This window comes from Rhinatrema bivittatum, chromosome 2 (assembly GCF_901001135.1).
Source record: "Rhinatrema bivittatum chromosome 2, aRhiBiv1.1, whole genome shotgun sequence".
Taxonomy (NCBI): Eukaryota; Metazoa; Chordata; class Amphibia; order Gymnophiona; family Rhinatrematidae; genus Rhinatrema; species Rhinatrema bivittatum.
The window spans coordinates 535,394,930-535,418,535 of NC_042616.1; the positions used below are offsets into that span (position 1 = coordinate 535,394,930).

Sequence of the window (23,606 nt, forward strand, 5' to 3'; positions counted from 1 at the left end):
AATTAGTTTTAAATGTGCCACATGCTAACTTCATGGAGTGCCCCCTAGTCTTCTATTATCAGAAAGAGTAAAAAACCGATTCACATCTACACATTCTAGCCTCTCATGATTTTAAACACCTCTATCATATCCCCCCTCAGCCGTCTCTTCTCCAAGCTGAAAAGTCCTAACCTCTTTAGTCTTTCCTCATAGGGGAGCTATTCCATTCCCCTTATCATTTTGGTAGCCCTTCTCTGTACCTTCTCCATCGCAATTATATCTTTTTTGAGATGCGGCGACCAGAATTGTACACAGTATTCAAGGTGCGGTCTCACCATGGAGCGATACAAAGGCATTATGACATTTTCTGTTTATTCACCATTCCCTTTCTAATAATTCCCAACATTCTGTTTGCTTTTTTGACTGCCGCAGCATACTGAACCGACGATTTCAATGTGTTATCCACTATGACGCCTGGATCTTTTAAAGATAACCAGATAATTGGCAAGTATTCCAGCCATATAAGGCTTACTAACTTAAAAATACAAACAGATATATTCAAACATAGCCGGTTAGATTTTTAAGTTAGCTGGCTACATGTAGCCGGATATATTGAATCAAGAATATGCAACAAAACAATTATCCCACTAAATATATGGGACACGTTGTCTGGCTAACTTTAGCAGAATAACTTGTCAACTAAACAGCTTACTGAATATTGGCCTTAGTATATCATTCATGGTTTGAGACCTGAAGATTGCTTTTCTTATGAATAGCCATGTTGTAGTGTCAATACCTCCAGATAGAAAGGTGACAAATTAAAATAGCAATACAACAGGCAAAGTAAGTAGACAATGGACTCTGTTTTCAAAGCAATTAAAACAAACTTTCAAACAATTGCTCATGTTAAGCATTTACCTCAACTATTTGTGCAAATTTTGCTAAGTACCAGTACTGAATTTTATAATTGTATGTGCACCAATTAGAATTTGGAAGTTGCGTACTTATTAAAAACAAAAACAAAACAGCAAACCACTGAGATAAGTGAATAACTCCACCAAATGTTGAAGTCTTGGAGGTCATTGTCAAACTTTTTCAACCATTTCATTTTTACTATTACTACTACTATTACCACTATACACATTAAAAAAAAAGACAATCCCTTCTCCATGGAGCCTACAGTCTAGTAAAGATATTTAGTGGACATTACTTTGCAAAAGGAAATTATATGCAAATAAGCCTAGTAGTAAAATAACAAGTGTAGATTTTTAGTGATTTCCAAAATGTTTAACTACACCTCCCTGAAATGTAGTTTAAATTTTGTGCAGAATTGTATTTGCAAAGCTTTTTCTGTGCATAAATTTACTTTGCATTCATAGCTAATGAGCTGCTTTTCATAATTTTGTATCTCAATTAGTCATTAGCAATGAATTAGTAAGATAATTCATACAAGAAAATGTTTTCCTGTTAAAGTTATTAGGAATTAAAGAGAAAACTTTTATTTGCTAAAAAGCAATCAGTGGGCATTAGGGATGTGCAGAGGGATGCCATTCGTTGCATTCAGGATTCGTATTCGTCAGGGGCAGATACGTTGCATTCAGCAAGAGGGGCCCCCGATACGTACATGCGTTAATTCTTATTCATTTCCCAGCTAAAATTAAATTAAGTACAACCCCTCCACCCTCCTGACCCCCCCAAGACTTACCAAAACTCCCTGGTGATCCAGTGGGGGGTCCGGGAGCCATCTCCTGCACTCACACCCTCGGCTGCCGGTATTCAAAATGGCGCTGATAGCCTTTGACCTTCTATGTCACAGGGGCTACCGGTGCCATTGGTCAGTCCCTGTCACATGGTAGGAGCAGTGGATGGCCGGTGCCATCTTGTGCTCCTACCATGTGACAGAGGCTGACCAATGGCACCGGTAGCCCCTGTGACTTAGTAAGGGCAAAGGCTATCGGCGCCATTTTGATTACTGGCAGCCAACAGCTCGAGTGCAGGAGATCGCTTTCGGACCTCCGCTGGACCACCAGAGACTTTTGGCAAGTCTATGGGATCCTCCTGACCCCATAAGACTTGCCAAAAGTCCAGCGGGGGTCTGGGATCGACCTCCTGCACTCGGGCCGTCGGCTGCCAGAATTCAAAATGGCACCGATAGCCTTTGCCCTCACTATGTCACAGGGACCGACCATCCATTGCTCCTACCATGTGACAGGGGCTGACCAATGGCACTGGTAGCCTCTGTGACATAGTAGATCAAAGGCTATTGGCACCCTTTTGAATACCGGCAGCCAAGGATGTGAGTGCAGGAGATGGCTCCCAGACCCCCGCTGGACCACCAGGGAGCTTTTTAAGTCTTGGGGGGGGGGGGGTGTCAGGAGGGTGGAGGGTTTGTTTAAATTGGCTCCTTTAGATGGCCAAATAATTCGGCGAAGATTCGTTGTATTCGTGGGGAATCCCGATACTTTTCGCTTCCCCACGAATACAATGAATATGGCCCTATACATTGCAGATTACAAATACGTAGGAAACAAATGCACACCCCTAGTGGGCATTATTCTGTTGAAATGTGTCCTAATAGTAAATTTAAGATGTGACATCAGGTTTGTGAATTTGGCTGCACTTTGTTTTTCTTTTTTTCCCAAATTTTAGCACACTGTGTAGCGAGACCCTTAGAATACCATATGGAGAACATGCACACACAAACATCTGTACTACAAATTAGTGTATGAAACAGAAAAGAATTATTATACCTCATTCATTTTTAAATCCAATTTGGCTACTTCTTTGGGGTCCATAAGATGTTTTTGTATTGCTTTCCTCATAGTCTGCCATTCTTGTCCTTCTCTTTTAATTAAAAAAAAAAAATCAATATGCATGAAAATATCTAGGCTAATATTATGCATACATTATTGCACTATGATCGTAAATATATACAGTTTTAATATTATTAATAATTCCAGTAACGCAACTTGGTGCTCAGGATATTTAAAGCCAAATAAAACAATTGTATTTTATGCGTATAGATATATCTTGGAAGTTCCTCATTAACCTCTTTTAAGTGGACTTCAGAACAGCTCCCACTCTGAAACCCAGAGTACATTATCAGCCTTTTTTCAATATGAATGACTCAGAAAGGATTGCCGCCCTCAGTCTCTTCTGCCCTGCTGACCCTCTCCTGCGGCATCCAATGTCATTAGTAGGCAGCCTCCTCCACCAGACCTTTAACGGCCAGAAGGCTCCAGGTCCCAGCTGTGTCTCTGGAATGGAGCCCTGTTGATGTAACCAACAGATGCCCTGTAGCAGGATCTTGATAAACTGGCTTTTTCCCACCAGTCGTAGCAGTTGACAGCAGTATTTTGTGGGCTATAACCAAAGATGAGCAGAGGACTTTTTATCATAGACGTTCTATTACTCTGCTGCACCTTACCCTACCTCCACCATCTTTATTCTGATGTCTCATCCTTTCCTGAGTTTTGCTTGCACCCCTTCTGGTTTCAGAGTCAGTATACCTACCTGCACTGACTTATACTATAATTTGCTGAATCATTGTCAGGACTGATCAGGAAATAGGCAGTTATAGGCTGTATATCAATGAGGCAAGAGTACAAGCTATAGAGGTAAAGCCCAGCTGGCAGCAATATTAGGATAAGACATCTGAATGGAAGCAGGCTAAAGAACAGGATTTAAAGGCATAGAAAACAGCAGGGCCAGATGTTTCAGGCAAAAGCAAAGTCAGGATACCATGAATCAGCAGGGAAATATAATCCCCAGGTGCTGAAGTGAACCAAGACATATTTTGAGTCTGTGTGGGGTTCTGCCCTTATCCTGTCCAATCTGCTTTGGCAAGGAGCTTAATCTATACCTGTCTGCCACTAGAAAATATATTAATGCTACTACTCACACTCATATTAGAGCATTATAATATTCTTTGTTTTTCTGGGCGAGTGTGTGCAGTGTGACAGTCAGCACAGCAAAATACGGAAATAGCTCTACTGTAGTGTATTCTCTCTGGTGTTCAATGTTACACACAGTCACACTAGTGTCAGTGTGTTTGACACACACATACATCCACTTCATTTTACAAAATAAAGATTAAAAAATCTTTTGTCCAGCACTGCAGCAGATAAAATTCCATCATGTCAGGCAAAGGTCCTAGAGGATATGAGAAGCCAGCAGTTGTTGGTTTCTGGTAGTGTATTTGCTAGCAAGACTCCAGTGAGTCCCCCAACCAAAATAAAGAGGGGTTTATTCAAATCCAAAACATCAGCAGGGGAGGCAGGCATGACAAGCCATAAAAAAAATGAAATTTGGAAAGGATGTGCCAATTCTATCAGTGTCTCAGCCAGATCCTGTTGTTTCAGAGGGGAGGGAACGGGAAGGAACTAATAGCAGCCGCAGAATACAACAACCAGTGCTTTCAGAAGAGGAAGTACAACTAATGAAAACTTAAGCACCAGCAGTGCAATCCCTTAGTGCAGCAGGCGCCATAAAAACAGTTTTCTCATCCTCTCCCTCTGAATCAGAGCTTGAAGAATCTCCCTTTAAAGGGTTTCCTGAAGCAGAGATGGGAGAGGCATTAGCTGAAGACCCGGTATTAGGAGGTGTAGTCACTAATGTGCTGGTTTCAGCTTCACTGACAGAGGAGAGAGAGGCAGGAGCTGATGTTGATGAGGAAGAGCAGGCCACAGTGACAGTGGAGGAAGAGAGGATGAGTGAATCCTCTGCCCAGGTCCTTAGGCTCCATCTGTTTCTACCACCATTTCAGTGCCAGCAGCATCATCCACCCCCAAGGATACAGACAGAGGCAAGGGATCACAAAAGAAATCTGTGATCTGGAGCCATATTTTTAATCAGGGAGGACCCACGCTTTGTGTGTTGTAACTATTGCACAAAGGACATTAGTAGAGGGAAGAGACTGGGCCACTTAAGCGATTCTGGGACAGAACATCACCTGAAAAATCAGCATCCCTTTCAATACACACCTGAGAATGGTAGTAGCAGTAGTCAGGGGGTCTCTTCTGAAAGACTGATGACACTAGTATTTGAAAAGGGAAAGAGTGTTCCTCAAGCTGCTTCCAAGACTTTGGCTCCTTCTACCAGTCAGGTGGAGGCAGGCAGTAACAGTCCCCAGCTATATCTAAGAAGTGACAGCCAAAATGGAGGAAATGGGGTGTTTTTTGGTGGCACTGTCAGAGGGAAAGAGGCAGGCAGTGTTATATTTGAATTTGGTTTGTGGGCCCTTGGGTCATGGAGAGAGCTGACTCCACTCACAGGGAGGAGCCCTGTGGGGACACTCCACGACTGGCGGGGTCTTAGCAGAGGTGGACACAGGAGTCAGAAATATATTTATTAAACAGCAAGAGAAACCCGAGAAGCGGGTTTGTAAACTCAGTCCTTGAGTAGGAAGACCTGAGATGGATTCTCCAGTAGTGGTCAGCAGAGCGGGGAAACCCGGGAAATACTTGCTTCTTAGTAGTTCTTGTGAGTGGTAGCTCCAGAGGTGGTCCGCAGTGCAGGGTAGGCTGGAGATGGATGTTAGCAGCAGGCACAAGACAGCGTGGATCCGGTAGTGGTCCACAGAGCGGGGTAATTGGAGGATCCGCACAGCAGAAAGAAGCAGTGTTGTAGATCAGGTCTATTACTCACTCCATGGTGTTGTAGTAGAGATATCGTTGTAGCGGAGACCCGGAGCAGGAATACTGATGGGTCATCCATAGAAGTAGCGAGAGGTACTCACATAAGCTAGTAGAGGTGAGATTCACAGAGAAGGCTTTCCGAGGAGCACATAGCCCTGAGTACAGCTAGGCCCTCAAGGAACGGGTACCTGAGTCACTCAGTCTGGAACACAGGAACAGCAAGGCGAAGCATCTCTGAGAGAAGGAATTAAGCAATATGGAATCCTTGCTAACTCACAGGTAGGAAGGTCTGGTAGGCTTAAGTACACGTAGACAGTGACGTCATGCAGAGGGGGCATCCCCGCAATTCCTGCCATGACGTGGATAAGATGGAGGCAGGCGCGCGTGCACGTACCCTAGGTTATACCAGATTCAAGATGGCAACCGGGATTGCCCACACCATCCCAGGAACTTCAGGGAGGTCAGCGTGTAGAGGTAGAGGTGGCTATCTTTGCCAGAATCGGAGCTATAGGGCAAAATGAGATGAGCAGCAAAGGTCGCAGCCATCTGCAACTGGGCAAACCAGTACCCCCCTTCTTAGGACCACTCCCAGGGGGTTTCAGTTTCCTAGGATGAGTTAGATGGAATTGGTGTATCATGTTTTTGTCAAGGATGTTGACAGAAGGTTCCCAGCTGTTTTCTTCTGGTCCGTATCCTTCCCAGGAAATTTAATATTCCCAATGATCTCCTCTCTTACATACATCCAAGATGTCATCCAATTTGTATGCAATGTCCTCTTCAGCATCAAGAGGCTAAGGATCTGGAGTCTTGCGAGAGAACTCTGAGAGGATGAGGGGCTTCAAAAGAGAAACATGGAAAGCGTTGTGTATTTTCATGGCTGAAGGTAACTTCAGGCTGTAGGTCAAGGGACCTAGGCGATGGAGGACAGTGAAGGGTCCAATGTAGCATGGAGTGAATCTGACTGAAGGCAGCTTGAGGCGGAGGTATTTGGTACTGAGCATACCTTATCTCTTGGCTTAAACTGGTGTGCTGCTCTGTGATGAACATCATGATGCTTTTTGGCCCATTGTCCTGCTTTGTGCAAAAGGTCCTTAGTTTGAGTCCAGAGTTGGTGAATCTCTTCAGCTGTAGCCTGAGCTGCTGGTGATGTACCTGTCAAAGGTATTGGAAGTGGTGGTAATGGTTAACGACCATAAATGATCTGGAATGGAGTAGATCCAGTGGCAGAAGCATGATGAGAGTTCAGGGCAAACTCAGCCCATGGTAATAGTTCTGCGAAATCACTCTGCCTAGAGTTGACATAGGCATGAATGAACTGTTTGAGAGTCCAATTCATTCTCTCTGTTTGCCCATTTGATTGGGGGTGATATGCTAATGTCAGGTCTAAGGCAATGTCAAATTTACAACACAGTGCCCTCCAGAATTTGGCAGTGAATTGAACACCTCTGTCGGAAACAATGTGTTTAGGCATGCCATGCAGGCGGAATATATGCCGTATGAATAGCTTGGCAAGTTCTGGGGCACATGGTCATCGGGGCAATGCCACGAAGTGTGCCATTTTTGAGAAGCAGTCCACTGTGACCCATAGAGTATTGTTCCCGCTTGATGGTGGCAAGTCAACGATGAAATTGGTCTTGATGTGCATCCATGGTTCGTATGGGACAGGTAACGGCTGTAGGAGACCCCAGGGGCGACCGACAGGAGGCTTTGTCTGGCGCAGGTAGCACAGGATTCAATGTATGCTTGGATGTCTTTTTTCATAGATGACCACCAAAAGAAGCGTTGTAGGGAGGTAAGAGTATGGGCCTGTCCAGGATGGCCAGTTAACCGGGAGTCATGAGCCCAGTTCAGAAGTTTCTTCCATAGTGTTTGAGGGACCACTGTTTTACCAGCTAGAACAGAATGGGTAGCAGTCAGCACTATCTTCTCTGGATTGATGATGTGATGGGGTACGTCAGGAACATCTTCAGGTGTAAAGGAGCATGAGAGGGCATCTGCCCAGACATTTTTATCCGCAGGACAGTATTTGAGCAAGAAATTAAATCAGTTGAAGAATAATGACCATCGGACATGGCGATGGTTGAGTCTCTGTGCATGACATAGATATTCCAGGTTCTTGTGATCAGTGAATACTGTTATCTGGTGTTGTGCACCTTCTAGCCAGGGACACCATTCCTTGAATGCAAGCTTGATAGCGAGCAACTCTTTGTCGCCGATGCCATAATTTCTCTCGGCTGGAGAAAAGCGCCTGGAGAAAAATGAGCAGGGATGAAGAGTATGCGTATCACTGTGCTGACTGAGCACAGCCCCTACACCGACATCAGAGGCATTGACCTCGATGATGAATGGCCGATGAGGGTCAGGATGACTTAAACAAAGTTTCTTGAGGAATGCCTCCTTAAGGGCTTGGAAAGCAGTGACGGCGTCCGGAGAACACTGTGAAGGGTTGGCTCCTTTTTTAGTCATGGCAGTAAGTGGCGCTGTCAAGGTTGAGAAATTCTTGATGAATGTGCAATAATAATTAGAGAAGCCCAGGAAGCAACGGAGAGCTTTAATACCAGTAGGTTGAGGCCAGTTTTGTATGCTTTTTATCTTCTGGGGATCCATTTGGAAGCCTTTGTTGGACACAATGTACCTCAAGAAGGGAACATATTCCTGGTGGAAAGCACACTTCTCGAGCTTGGCGTATAGACGATTATCCCACAGCCTCTGCAAGACTTTGATGACATATACTTGGTGGCTCTGGACATCACTGGAAACGATGAGGATGTTGTCCAAGTATATGATCACACACTGATATAACAAGTCTTGCAGGATGTCGTTCATCATATTTTGAAATACGGCCTGGATGCTGCATAGGCCAAATGGCATCACTAAATACTCGAAGTGGCCATTGCGAGTATTAAAGGCCTTTTTCCACTCACCCCCTTGATGAATGTGGACAAGGTTGTAAGCACCCTTTAAATCCAACTTTGTGAAGATCTTTGAGCCTTGGAGCCGATCAACAACTCTGAAATTAATGGTAAAGGATACTGATCCTTGATGGTAATTTCGTTCAGACCTCTATAGTCAATGCAAGGGTGAAGGGATCCATCCTTCTTGCCGACAAAAAAGAATCTGGCTCCCGCTGGTGACTTAGATGGTCTAATGAATCCTTTCCATAGGTTTTCTTGAATATAGGCCAACATGGCCTGAGTCTCAGATAATGAGAGTGGATAAACTCTTCCTCTGGGTGGTTCTGTATTGGGCTTCAAGTTAATTGCACAGACAAATGATCTGTGTGGTGGAAGCACATCAGCTGCTTGTTTGGAAATTACATCTTGAAATGACATGTACTGTGGTAGTAAACTAGGGAGAGCAGTAGTGGTGACCATACATGGTAATGGGGTTTCTTTTTTCAAGCATCTGTCATGGCAGGTCGGGCCCCATTGTGATAATTCCATTGAAGACCAGTTGAACTGGGGAGAATGGTCTTGTAACCATGGGATGCCAAGTACTATGGAGTAGATAGCTTTCTCGAGGATCAGAAACGTGATGGTCTCGGTATGCAGGGATCCAGTGCATAGGCAAATGTATTGTGTGGTGAGCGAGACGTCTCCTGGCAACGACTCACCGTGTATGGAAGAGAGAAGCAGCGGTGTGGATACTGGTTCGGTAGGAATTTGTAGGTGCTCTACCAATCTTTGCAGAATAAAATTCCCACCTGCACCAGAATTGACTAGTGCTTGTGTGGTGAATTCAAGAGGCCCAGAGATGATAGAGACCGGGAGAGTCAGTGAAGGAGATGGTGCAGTCAGACCTAGGAAGAGTCCTCCGGCGGATCCTAGGTCTGCATGTTTCCCGGACAGATGGGACAGGTTTGGACTGCATGCCGGGTTCTCCCACAATACATGCAGAGGCCCATCTTCTTGCAAAAGCGCCTCTCTTTGGCAGTTAAATGGCTACGGTCTAATTGCATGAGTTTATCTTCTTCTTCAGGATTGGGTAATGCCTGGACTGGAGATGAAGGCAAGGAGCGAGGATAATTACCTCCGGAGGAGTGTCTCTTGAGAGGTTTTACCTCAGCAGATCACTCTCGTATACGACAGTCAATCCGTCCAGCGAGGTCAATAAGAGAACTTAGAGTGTCAGGCAAATCACGTGCAGCAAGTTAATCTTTTATATGGGAGTTGAGACCTTCTAAGAAGATAGCTCATAAACAACCCGAATCCCATAGAAGTTCAGAAGACAGGGTTTTAAATTCGATTATGTAGTCCGGGAGTGGCTTAGTCCCTTTTTGAGGTTTAGGAGTGCTGAACTAGCTATAGACTGGTGTGCGGGGTCATCAAATATAGACTTGAATAGAGTCAGAAAGCCAGGCAAGTCATTCAGGACTGGATCATTACGTTCCCATAGTGGTGAAGCCCAGGCCAAGACTTTTCCATAAAACAAGGACAAGATACACATTGTCTTGGTAACCGCAGTAGGGAAATACAGCGGTTGTAAAGAGAAGTGCATACAGCACTGATTTAAAAAGCCCCTACACAACAGGGAGTCTCCTGAGAAATGAGTAGGGGCACACAAATGAACTGTAGTATACCCGGTAACCACGGGGGTGATGCATTCTGGTCAGAAGTAGAAGTATTCAGTCTGGCTTTCAGCTGATTGAAGGCAGAAGTCAATGTCTCCAAAGTCCTCTGTTGCTCCGAAATCCATTGGGCCAGGCCAAGGATGGTCTGTAAGGCTGAGAGCTGAGCCGGGTCCAAGGAGTTAGCAATCTGTTATACTTGAACTTGGTTTGTGGGCCCTTGGGTAGTGAAGAGAGCTGACTCCACCCACAGGGAGGAGCCCTGTGGGGACTCTCCACGACAGGCGGGGTCTCAGCAGTGATGGACACAGGAGTCAGAGATATATTTATTAAACAGCAAAAGAAACCCGAGGAGCGGGTTTGTAAACTCAGTCCTTGAGTAGGAAGACCTGAGATGAATTCTCCGGTAGTGGTCCGCAGAGCAGAGTAACCAGGGAAATACTTGCTTCTTGGTAGTTCTTGTGTGTGGTAGCTTCGGTAGTGGTCCACAGCACGGGGTAGGCCGGACATGGATGTTGACAGCAGGCACAAGAGAGCGTGGATACGGTAGTTGTCCGCAGAGCGGGATATCTGGAGTATCCACACAGCAGAGAGAAGCAGTGTTGTAGATCAGGTCTATTACTCAATCAGTGGTGTTGCAATAGAGATATCATTGTAGCAGCCATGGAGACCCGGAACAGGAACAATGAAGGGTCGTCCGTAGAAGTAGCGAGAGGTACTCGCATAAGCTGGTAGAGGTGAGACTCACAGAGAAGGCTCTCCGAGGAGCGGATAGCCCTGAGTGCAGCTAGGCCCCTGAAGAGCGGGTACCTGAGTCACTCAGTCTGGAATGCAGGAAAAGCAAGGCGAAGTGTCTCTGAGAGAAGGAATTGAGCAAGATGGAATCCTTGCTAACTCATAGGTAGGAAGGTCTGGTAGGCTTAAGAACACGTAGGCAGTGACGTCATGCGGAGGGGACGCCCCCGAGGTTCCCGCCATGATGTGGATAAGATGGAGGCAGGCACGCGCACGTGCCCTAGGTTACACCAGATTCAAGATGGCGATCCGGATTGCCCATGCTGCCCAGGGAACGCCAGGAAGGTCAGCATGTAGAGGCAGAGGTGGCCATCTTTGCCAGAATCGGAGCTATAGGGTAAGATGAGGTGAGCAGCAAAGGTCGCAGCCGTCTGCAACCGACGGGCGCAACTGGCACAGGGGAGCAGTGTGCATTTCATAAGTGATATCTGGGCATCTACAAATACCTCACACACCTTCCTCTCTCTGGCGGTACACTGGTGGGACCTGGCTGAGGAAGGGGCAGGTAGTAGCTCCACAGGTGCCAGAGTAACAGAACCCAGGTGAGCTTTGCCTCACACTCACCTGGCAGACAGTTCCCAAACCTCTCCCGATAGTTTAGTAGCTATTATAGAAATGCTGGAGTCTTAATGCAGGGTTCTTTTTCACAGACAATGGCTCTAATATGGTAAAGGCAGTAACTGATAGGGGATATCAGGGTATATGATGCATCACTCACACCCTGCACTTAGCAGTGAAGTATGCACTGGGGCTGGGGTCTATGGACCCAGAGCTGGTGTCCAAGAGAAGTGTAGAAAAATAGCTGGGCAATTCCAACAAAGTGTGAAGGTGGGTGACCTTCTCCATGAAAAGCAGGAGGAATTAGAGATGCCTCACAAACATCTCATTACAGATGTAGGTTCTCACTGGAATTCAATCTACATTAGAGATGTGAATCGTGTCCTCGATCGTCTTAACGATCGATTTCGGCTGGGAGGGGGAGGGAATCGTATTGTTGCCGTTTGGGGGGGGTAAAATATCGTGAAAAATCGTAAAATCGTGAGCCGGCACACTAAAACCCCCTAAAACCCACCCCGACCCTTTAAATTAAATCCCCCACCCCAAATGCATTCAGCGGGGGTCTGGAACCCTCGCTGAACGACCTCCTGCAGTCGATCTCCTGCCGGCGCCATTTTCCGTACGGAAACGATTAGCGGCAGGAGATCGCTCCAGGGGCCCCCGCTGGACCCCCAGGAACTTTTGGCCAGCTTGGGGGGGGGGCTCCTGACCCCCACAAGACTTGCCAAAAGTCCAGCGGGGGTCCGGAACGACCTCCTGCGTCGAATCGTATTGGTCTATGGCCGCCACCATTTTGCGGCGGCCATTTTGCAAAATGGCACCGGCTGAAGACACCACGATTTACTGTGCCGGATTTCCTGCTCTCCCCCTTTCCCCGATTTAGCTACGGACCCGGGGGTAATTTAAGCTATGGACCGCCGCTACGGACCCCCAGGTAATTTAAGGCATTTGGGGTGGGGGATTTAATTTAAAGGGTCGGGGTGGGTTTTAGTGTGCCGGGGGTGGGTTTTAGGGGGTTTTAGTGTGCCGCTGGACCCCCAGGTAATTTAAGGCATTTGTGGGGGGGGGGTTCGGGAGGGTGAGGGAGTTAATTTAAAGGGTCGGGGGTGGGTTTTAGGGGGTTTTAGTGTGTGTTCACGATTTTAACAATTTTTCACGATAATCTAAACACCCAAACGGCGATGATACGATTCCCTCCCCCTCCCAGCCGAAATCGATCATTAAGACGATCGAGGACACGATTCACATCTCTAGTAACCATTACTAATGGCAGTGGCTATTCTCTAAGTGAACTTAATAGCAGGTAATGGACTTCTCCTCCAAGAACTTATCCAATCCTTTTTTAAACACAGCTATACTAACTGCACTAACCACATTCTCTGGCAACAAATTCCAGAGTTTAATTGTGCGTTGAGTAAAAAAGAACTTTCTCCGATTAGTTTTAAATGTGCCCCATGCTAACTTCATGGAGTGCCCCCTAGTCTTTCTACTATCCGAAAGAGTAAATAACCGATTCACATCTACCCGTTCTAGACCTCTCATGATTTTAAACACCTCTATCATATTCCCCCTCAGTCGTCTCTTCTCCAAGCTGAAAAGTCCTAACCTCTTTAGTCTTTCCTCATAGGGGAGTTGTTCCATTCCCCTTATCATTTTGGTAGCCCTTCTCTGTACCTTCTCCATCGCAATTATATCTTTTTTGAGATGCGGCGACCAGAATTGTACACAATATTCAAGGTGCGGTCTCACCATGGAGCGATACAGAGGCATTATGACATTTTCCGTTTATTCACCATTCCTTTTCTAATAATTCCCAACATTCTGTTTGCTTTTTTGACTGCCACAGCACACTGCACTGACAATTTCAATGTGTTATCCACTATGACACCTAGATATCTTTCTTGGGTTGTAGCACCTTATATGGAACCCAACATTGTGTAATTATAGCATGGGTTATTTTTCCCTATATGCATCACCTTGCACTTATCCACATTAAATTTCATCTGCCATTTGGATGCCCAATTTTCCAGTCTCACAAGGTCTTCCTGCAATTTATCACAATCTGCTTGTGATTTAACTACGCTGAACAATTTTGTGTCATCTGCAAATTTGATTATCTCACTCGTCGTATTTCTTTCCAGATCATTTATAAATATATTGAACAATAAGGGTCCCAATACAGATCCCTGAGGCACTCCACTGTCCACTCCCTTCCACTTCTTCTTTCTAGGTTCTTTGCAGCAATCATAATTTTGTTAAAGGATAACATCACAATACCATATATTTTATGTTGCCATTTATAACAATGTATGTACATGTCTCCATTAAATGTGCTGGTCATTTCAAGTGCTATTTGATATCTTGTCCTTACAGAATGTGATTACCAAAGATGTTGAATTCTTTGAATCTGGTGACTACAGTTTTGAAATAAAGTGGTCAGATGCTTTGACATTTTACTCTCTGGCTTTCTTTTTATTGTGTGGTTTTTGATTTAAGGGTTCAAGAGGTAAAATGTTTGGGACATTCATGACCTTGCATGTGAGAATGCCATTCGCTATTCTAACTAGGCACATTTTTCACTTGCAAGACCATACGGCCTAGGCCCTAAAACTTAAAGCTTATAGTCTTCTACCAAGGAAGACAGCATGAGACAAACAGGAAACTCCTTACTGTGGAGCTTCACAAGTTGCTCGTGTTGCCTTCTCCAGAGAGCATATTCTTAGCCAACAACTGGGTAAGAATATAAGAACGTATGAACATAAGAAGTTGCCATACTGGGTCAGACCAAGGGTTCATCAAACCCAGCATCCCTTTTCAAAAGTGGCAAATCCAGGTTAGAAATACCTGACAAGTACCCAAATTTTAAGTAGATCCCATGCTACTAATGCCAATAATAGCAGTGGCTATTCCCTAAGTCAGCTTGATTGACAGCAGTTAATGGACTTCTCCAAACCTTTTTTAAATCCAGTTATGCTATTTGCCTTAACCACATCCTCTGGCAACAAATTCTACAGCTTAATTGTGTGTTGAGTGAATAATAATTTTCTATGATTTGTATTAAATATGCTACTTGTTAATTTCATAAAGTGCCCCTAGTCCTTCTATTATCGAAAAGAGTATAACTGATTTACATTTACCTGTTCTAGAACTTTTATGATTTTATAGACCACTATCATATCCCCACTCAGCCATCTCTTCTCCAAGCTGAACAGTCCTAACTTCTTTAGCCTTTCCACATAAGGCAGCCATTCCATACCCTTTATCATTTTGGTCACCCTTCTCTATACATTCTCCAGTGCACACACAGTAGAGATGAGCTTCGTTTTTTCGTATCGGGACGTATTTTGGTTCGGGTGCTTTGTCGAAAATTTCGTTTTCCGGCGGATCATTTTTTGTCAGCACAGATCGAGAAAATGAGTCAGAAAATGAATCAAAAAAAAAAAAAATGAATCGGGGAAAAAAAAACAAATCGGGAAAAAAAAATAATCGGAAAAAAACCACCCCAACCCTTCAAATTTACTGTATTACAATCCCCCCACCTTCCTGATTCCTCCCCAAGACTTACTAAAAACCCTGGTGGTCCAGCGGGGTCCCACGAACAATCTCGCCCTCCGGGCCGTTGGGCTGTCAGGCCTGCTATGAATCAAAATGGTGCCGATGGTCCTTTGCCCTTACAATGTCACAGGGGCTACCAGTGCCATTGGTTGTCCCCTGTCATATGGTAGGAGTAATGGACGACCAGTGCCATCTTGTGCTCCTACCATGTGACAAGGGCTGACCAATGGCACCAGTAGACCCTGTGACATAGTAAGGGAAAGGCTATTGGCGCCATTTTGAATACTGGCAGCCAATGGCCCGAGTGCAGGAGATCGCTCCTGGACCCCCGCTGGACCACCAGGAACTTTTGGCAAGTGTTGGGGAGACTCCTGACCCCCCCCCCAAGACTTTCCAAAAGTCACTGGTGGTCCAGCAGGGTCCTGGAGCGATGTCCTGCACTCAGGCCGTCAGCTGCCAGTATTCAAAATGGCGCCAATAGCCTTTGCTCTTACTATGTCACAGGGGCTCCCGGTGCCATTGGTCGACCCCTGTCACATGGAAGGAGCACAAGATAGCGCTGGCCGTCCATTGCTCCTACCATGTGACAGGGGCCAGCCAATGGCACCGGTAGCCCCTGTGACATCGTAAGGGCAAAGGGCCATCGGCACAATTTTGATTCATAGCAGGCCCAACAGCCCAAAGGCTCAGAGGGAGAGATTGCTTGCGGGACCCTGCTGGACCACCAAGGCTTTTAGTAAGTCTTGGGGAGGGATCGGGATGGTGGGGGGGGGGGGGGGGGGTTTGTAAGAAAGTAAAGTTGAAGGGTTGTTGGGTTTTTTTTTTTAAATAAATGTGCCCCTCCCCCTGCACTAACCTGAAAATTTTGTTGAAATTGCCTAATTTGTGATAAAAGAATGCACATCTCTAACACACAGTGCATGCTCTGGTGTCTGCATTGGAGTGGTAAGGAAGATATTTAACAATGAGTCCAAAATCAACTCCAGACACAGGTATAAAGAGAGATTAACACAGCACGCCACTCACCCAGACATACACAGACTCACACATCGGTTAGAACATTGTTACCTCCAGAACTATAGTTACCTACTGATGCCCCCAAAAACTTTCTTAAAGTACCTGGTGGTCCAGTGGGGGTCCCGGGAGCGATCTCCCGCTCTCAGGATGTCGGTTGCCACTAATCAAAATGGCGCCGATAGCCCTTTACCTTTACCATGTGACAGGGGCTATCGGTGCCATTGACCGGCCCCTATCACATGGTAGGAGCAATGGGGACCACACAGCCAATCAAGTTTTCAGGATATCCACAATGAATATTTATGAGACATATTTGCATCATCTCATAAATATTCATTGTGGATATCCTGAAAACCCAACTGGCTGTGGGGTCCCCAGGTACATTTGCATTATCTCATAAAGATTCATTGTGGATATCCTGAAAAGCCGACTGGCAGTGGGGTCCCCAGGACAAGTTTGGGAAGCCCTGATTTAAAAGTTGCTCTATCTCCTTTTTTAAGGATAGCATCAGCATCCTGATTCTAGCCTGGTTAATGTGAAGCCCATTCCTTTGAAAAAAACTCCCCCTTCCCGCAAAATGTTCTCCAGTTCCTTACAATACTGAATCCCTCTTCCTTGCACTATCATCTCATCCTGTCATTGAGATTCCGGAGCTCTGCCTGCTTCCGAGGACCTGTGCATGGAACAGGGAGCATTTCAGAGAATGCTACCCTGGATGTTCTGGATTTCAGCTTTCTACCTAAGGCCTAGATTTTCTAACCTACAGTGGCATTGTGAATCGCATGGTACAGGGGGGTTGGGGGGCGAAGTGGGGGACGGGCCTGCGAAAGCCGGCAGTGATCGCACCTCTGTGGTGCAATCACTGCCAGCTTTCGTACCCAATAGCGCCATCATAAAAGGTGGTGCTATTGGGTGCGAAATAGGCAGCGAAAAGGCTCCTTACCTTTTTGCCATCCACGCTGTCTTCGCAGCGTCTACCTCAGTGCCGCCCAGACTCCTCCTGTTCCGGTCTTGACGCCATGCCTTTTTAGTGATCGCGTGCGATCACATTGAAAATGACCCTCTAAGAGCCTAAATTTGGCTTCCAAAACCTCCCTCCCACATTTCATTATGCCATTGGTGCCCACACGCACCATGACAGCCAACTCTTTTCCCTAGCACTGTCTAAAATCCTGTCTATATGATGTATGAGGTCTGCCACCTTCGCACCAGGTAGGCATATTACCAGAAGATCCTCATGCCCCCCAGCCACCCAGCTGTCTACATTCCTAATAATTAAATCATCTATTATGATGGCCAACCTAACCCTTTCCTCCTGGGCAGTAGCCCTGGGAGACACATCCTCAGAGTGAGAGGACAATGCACCAGCTGAAGAGCAGGTCCTTGCTACAGGATATTTCCCGCTGAACCTGGTTGATGCTTTCCGATGCTCTGGAGTTGGGACTTAGTTACTATGTCCCTGAATGTCTCATCTATATACCTTTCTGTCTGCCTCAGCTATTCCAGGTCTGCCACTCTAGCTTCCAGAGATCAGACTCATTCTCTGAGAGATAGGAGCTCTTTGCACCGGGTGCACACATGATGAAAAAGACTGGGAGGTCCCCCATTTGCTGCTGAACTGCTGCCTTCATCTTAAATGTATTCAGTTCCTAGTTAAGTTTACGTTGTTATGGGAATAGGATTGTGTACAATTAGGGTCATTTTAATGTATTAGTGTATTCACTATTTATCAGCATGGGAAGAGCTCAGCAACTCAAAATACAATGCTGCTCTGATTAACAAATGTTGGCACCTAATCAAATGAATCACACAACCTTACACTTCAGTTAGTTAGCCTGAGAGAATCACTGCTGTCCTGATTAACAAATGTTAATCACAATCACAATATGTGATTGTGATTAACAATATGTTAATCACAATCACAATATGGCCGGCGCCATTTTGCAAAATGGCGCCGGCCGTACGGCAACACGTTTCGAGTGCAGGAGGTCATTCCCGGACCCCCGCTGGACTTTTGACAAGTCTTGTGGGGGTCAGGAGGCCCCCCCAAGCTGGCCAAAAGTCCCTGGGGTCCAGCGGGGGTCCGGGAGCGATCTCCTACGCTCGTGACGTCGGGGGATAGGAACCAAAATGGCGCCGGCGCTACCTTTGCCCTGTCATATGACAGGGCAAAGGTAGCGCCGGCGGCATTTTCTATCAACGCACCCGTAGCCCGAGAGTGGAAGATCACAACGGGACCCCCCCACTGGACCCCTGGTAATTTAAGACATTTGGGGGGAGTTCAGGAGGGTGGGGGATTTATTTTAAAGGGTCGGGGTAGGTTTTAGGGATGTTTTAGTGTGCCGGTTTTCCCGCCCTCCCCGATTTACGATTTACACGATATTTACAAAAACAAAACCGCGACGATTCGATTCCCTCCCCCCCCCCAGCCGAAATCGATCGTTAAGACGATCGATCACACGATACACATCTCTAGTACTTACCTATTCTTTTCAGCCACCAGCAAGGTGATCCCTTCCTCAGTGCTCCAATTGGATGGGCGATATGGTCTTTTTCTGCCATCATGTTTCTATGTTAATTTTACCCAGATAACTTTTTCCCTGGTAAAAGTTATTTGAGTAAAAAGTGAAAAGGCACGTGGCGTACTGGGGCCGATGCTTAAATTATTCAAGTAGCACCGAAAATGAGCACTAGTCAGCTAAATGATGTGCTAAAATGACTTGGGTTACATTAGGTAAAGTATATTTAAAGGCAGACTTACCTGAGTAAGTCCTGCTGAAGTTCTCGCTTTAAATTGCCCAGTTAAATTTACTGAGTGATTTCCCAATATCATGCTGCTGAATATGGATCTCACTGTGTGCATTAGGAATTCATTCTATATTCTTTCTCTATTATCAGAATCATTTGCAATTCTCATTAAAGGAATTTGAAATTACAAAAATCTGCATTCATATTAATGTCATAACTAGGAGGAATGAATGAATCTTCCTGTCAAAACATGTCTGATTCTAATTCTGTTACATGCATTCATTATCCAAATAATTTCCAATGATTGCACTAATTAATTAAGATAAAATTCCTTACTTTATAATGAAGTTGATGGTAGTCAGCAACATACATGCACCCTACTATCTTAGAATCGTATAAGATGTGCAGTAATTTGACTAAAAGCTTATTTTTTTTTGTTTGATTTTGTCACCAGGTACTGGATCAGTCATGAGTTAAAATAGTTCCAACCACAATGTATACATACCATGTAGTAGTTAGAGAGCTTGGTGAAATGCACATCAAAAACCAATTTAACTTTTTAGATGCTACCATGTTTTGAATAAAAAATGCAATCTTGTTCTTTTTAGGGTAATAGTAATAAATAATTTCATAGACTTACAGAGTAAGTAGACCATAAGCTTCATTCCTGTAGTCTCGATATATTTTCCAGGGTTTGATATCTAGTCTTCTAGGACAATTGCTTTCTTTTCTGAAAATTGATTCTAGCAGACTGGGATCTCCAATTTGAACAGACTGAAATGTTCCCAGGTTTAGTTTAAAAATCTTTCCAAATTTCTGATGGTACTGACACTGTAAGGAAATAATTGTACCTATAGAATTATTATTGTACAATATTTGAAATCAAATGCATCACAGTACATTATTTTATATAAAGTAACAAATATTATTATAGATTATGGAATATTGTATATAGATAATAACATACATAATTTAAAATCTATGTAATTTATTTTTGGGTTATTTTATTCCACTGCAGCTATAAAATGCTGGAACATAAGTATAATTCAGTACTGTAATCAAATGATTTTTAAATCACTGGAAACTTACCATGATTTCATGCTGATTTTGTAATCCTCCATTTAAAATAATATTTAAAAGGCTTCCAATGCATGGCCAGTTAACTGGACCTGGGAGAGAGGAAAGAGACAAATTGTAAGGGGTAACTGGGGAAACAGAAGAAGAAGTAAAAGAAAAAACAGATGGCTCTTCTTTAGAAACTTTGATTGCTGAAGAAGTAAAGTTGTTTTCTTTAGTAAAAGAAAAATATCTATATCTAATAGAATCAGGTAATATGAATGTCTTCCAGATAGCATCTCTATGCAGTAACTGCTGCATTAAAAATTCCTTGAATATGCTTGCAGAAAAGGGATTATTCTATAGTAGCAATATTAAAAAAAGAAGAAAATAAAATGATTGTCTTGATTTATTAAATGATAGCCAGGGCTCCAAAATGTTAATAGATACCTGTCTATCTTTCTCTTTTATACTAAACTTATCAATGAAGCAAACTGGCCAGACATTATGATCCACTCATCATTGGTTAAGATTTTCTGAAGGACTTAACTGAGTGGTCTAGAAGGTGGGGCTATTTTAATTCAAGATCCAAATACATTTCTTTACCAGAATCCAAAAACACCAGTTTACAATTTGCAATTGTTTAGATTACAAACCTGTTAAATACTGCTGCCAAGAACAAAAAGGCAGTGTGCTCAGAAATATCCAGTATCATTGTTGTGAAAAATTATTGAGCAAGTAGTCAATGTTAGATATTCAAGCTTGCTAAATAAAAGGAAATCAGACACAGAATCATTTAATTAAAAAGATGAAGAAGTAATGGCTTTTCAACAGCTGCAACTATGTGCTTGTATTTTATTTAAGTAGCAATTGGTCAGACAAAAACTTTCTGGTAAAAAATGATAGGAATGCTAATTCTGTGGCTGTTATAATATAAACAAATGTCTTCTAATTAAGCAGTGTCCCTTTTCTTTCTGATAGAGAGTTCTGCTCTTGAGGAGAGTAAACAATAGAGGCTTATTCTTGTAAGAGGGCTCTATAGAACTCTTGTACTGGCAGCAACTGTGAATGTATTACTTTTGCAAATACAGCACCCTACTGATAATCTTACAATATGTAAGAAAGCTAAATCTCAGCTTTAAAAATACCATAGAGTGGGCAATGTTTCACTTTAGATGCATCTGAGATATAAAACATTAAAATAATAAAGTTACTTTATACAGAAAAGCAGATTTCACAAAAATATATTTGTTAACTGTATTATAATAGGCAATTGTTTGTATTAACAGTATTGCAGACAGAGGTTGTAGCATGAGATTTCTTCTTCAAGCCATGAAATTTAAAGAGCTTTACTGAGCAAAGTTTCATTCACATTTTTTTAATATCTTATATTTTCATTTCTGGTAGGAAAAAAATCATATAGGTCACTGATGTGACAAAAATCTGGAGTCACATAAATGAGAATAAAAATGATAAATATTGATATTTTTGTCATTTTAAACATGTGCAAATCAAATATTCACACCAACACACAGTGAGAGGTGGCATCATGTAGTCTTCATTCATGCCCTCAACTCCAAGTTACAGCTGACAAAAACAAAAGAAGATAAGATTTTGAACATATGATGTGTTTCATATGTTAAAAATGTGAGCATGGAAAACCCCCTATCAAAATCATGGATAACACAAAAATGTAATACAAGTGATTAATAATGTTAAAAAAACACATTTCATAAAGTTATTTAGACCAACATTGTTCCATCAGAACAGTCTATTTATCACTTCACTAAACAAAAAAACCCCCACAAAAATATACAATTTAAAAAAAAAGAGGAGGTGGAGGAGAGGGAGCAGAAAATTTGCAACTTTACCTATCAGCGGAATCCGGGGGTAAGGCTTGTTCCTAACCCCGACGGCATCACACTACCTGACTTCTGGTATCGACGTCATCAGGGAGGGTCCAAGGAAGGGCCCTCATAAATGGAGCTTTCACGGCAATCACTCAAGGTGGAGGAGAGGGAGCAGAGAATTTGCAACTTTACCTATCAGCAGAATCTGGGGGTAAGGCTTGTTCCTAGTCCGGATAGCATCGCACTACCTGACTTCTGGTATCAACGTCATCAGGGAGGGTCCAAGGAAGGACCCTCATAAATGGAGCTTCTGTGGTGTGCAGCTGCCGCCGGCGCGCCGTCTAATGGGCATGCTGCTTTCTTTTGAACTTTTGAATTTGTGGACTGAAAACTTATCTCCCAAGATCTCCTCCACCTAAATGTAAGTAAAACATAGTAAATTATATCGAATTACCTTCCTTCTCCAACTGCCTCCAATGTATATAAGATTCCTAAATTGAATAGAAAGAAAGTTGAGCTAGAAAACTCTTCTTTATTTAATCCAATCTTCAAATTACATGCCTCATATGAAACGAAAGGGGTGGGTGCGGTTAGTTTCTTCTGCAACTACCATGTCCATACCTTCTCAATCAACTATTGAAGGGTTTTTTGCTCCAACCCATGTGCATCTGCTGGGAAGATAGATGAGGAACACATCCAGGTTCCCTTAGACATCCATACATCCTTAAGCCCTGGGGCTCCTGAGACTCCCTCTCCCCCAATGAACACCCATACCCAGATACAGGACTGGCCAGCACACCTAATACATTTGGAGGCTAAACCAGTCACAGAAGCTGCAACCGAGTCATCATCAGAGAGTGTTATAGATAGAGGCATAATAGGAGGGATGAATGCTTCTATTAACAACTTATAGAGAGGAGAGGAGCCTACAAATGAATCCACCAGGATTACTGTAATTTGTCAGGAAAGAGGAATGAGAGACTCTCCCAATTTGAGATTGGTTAAGCCTCATGGAGTTACTCTGGGAATGGTTTGGGAAGTCCTAATGACATTTCAGAATTTGATAGCCTCCTTAACACAGCCTATCAATAATTTGCAGATTAAAATCCAAGCAATTGAGCCAAAGTTGGAGGCTCATGAGTAAAAAATAAAAGAATTGGAAGTAAGATCTTCTTCTATTCAGGAAACTCAAATAAAGTTGATTCAAGAAGAGAATGTTATTATGAAGAAGATTGAAAATTTAGAAAACTCAGCCAGATATCATAACCTACAGGTACTAAATTTTCCTAAAGTTAAATTAATCTCCCCTTGAGAACAATTTAAGAGAAATCTGATTGAAGTTTTTCAATTTTCAAAGGAAACATTTACCATCAATATCTAATATATATTTTCTAACTTCAACAAAGAAAGATCAGGGGACAACGGCTGAGCCGGCATCGGGAGCAGAAGTTAACCTAACTGCATTTTTGAAACAGCAGAAGAGGAACAAATCGAATATGGAGGCACTCTTTTGGTGACATTTGTATTATTAATGGATAGAGACTCAGTATTAAATTTGTTTTTTCGTAATAGGAATAAATTGTATCTGGGGAATAAGATCTGGGTTTTTCTGGACCTAACCAGGCCTACTCAAATCCAAAGGAGGAAATTCCTGGATATGAGCCAGGAAGTTAAGCAGTTGGGGGGCTAAAATGTCCGTTAGACACCCCTGTAAATGTTTGGTATATCTGAATAATGCACAATATCTTTCTTTTGAATGGCCTCAATTAAGTTTTTTGTTGGATAACCAGGGAATTGGGAGTACTGTAACTCAGTCAACTCAGGATAATTTAGAATAAGGTTACT

At 43.6% G+C, this 23,606-nt stretch overlaps 1 protein-coding gene across 1 annotated transcript in view; it reads right to left on the bottom strand.

The window, feature by feature from the left end:
* LOC115083348 (1,25-dihydroxyvitamin D(3) 24-hydroxylase, mitochondrial-like) overlaps window positions 1-23,606 on the bottom strand; it is a 91,086-nt gene that overhangs the window by 50,637 nt on the left and 16,843 nt on the right. Inside the window, exons 4-6 of the mRNA XM_029587149.1 lie at window positions 19,945-20,060; window positions 19,496-19,686; window positions 2,730-2,823 (exon numbers count right to left, since the gene is read on the bottom strand). Coding sequence (XP_029443009.1) covers window positions 2,730-2,823; window positions 19,496-19,686; window positions 19,945-20,060 — 401 coding nt within the window. The remainder of the gene's footprint in view (window positions 1-2,729; window positions 2,824-19,495; window positions 19,687-19,944; window positions 20,061-23,606) is intronic.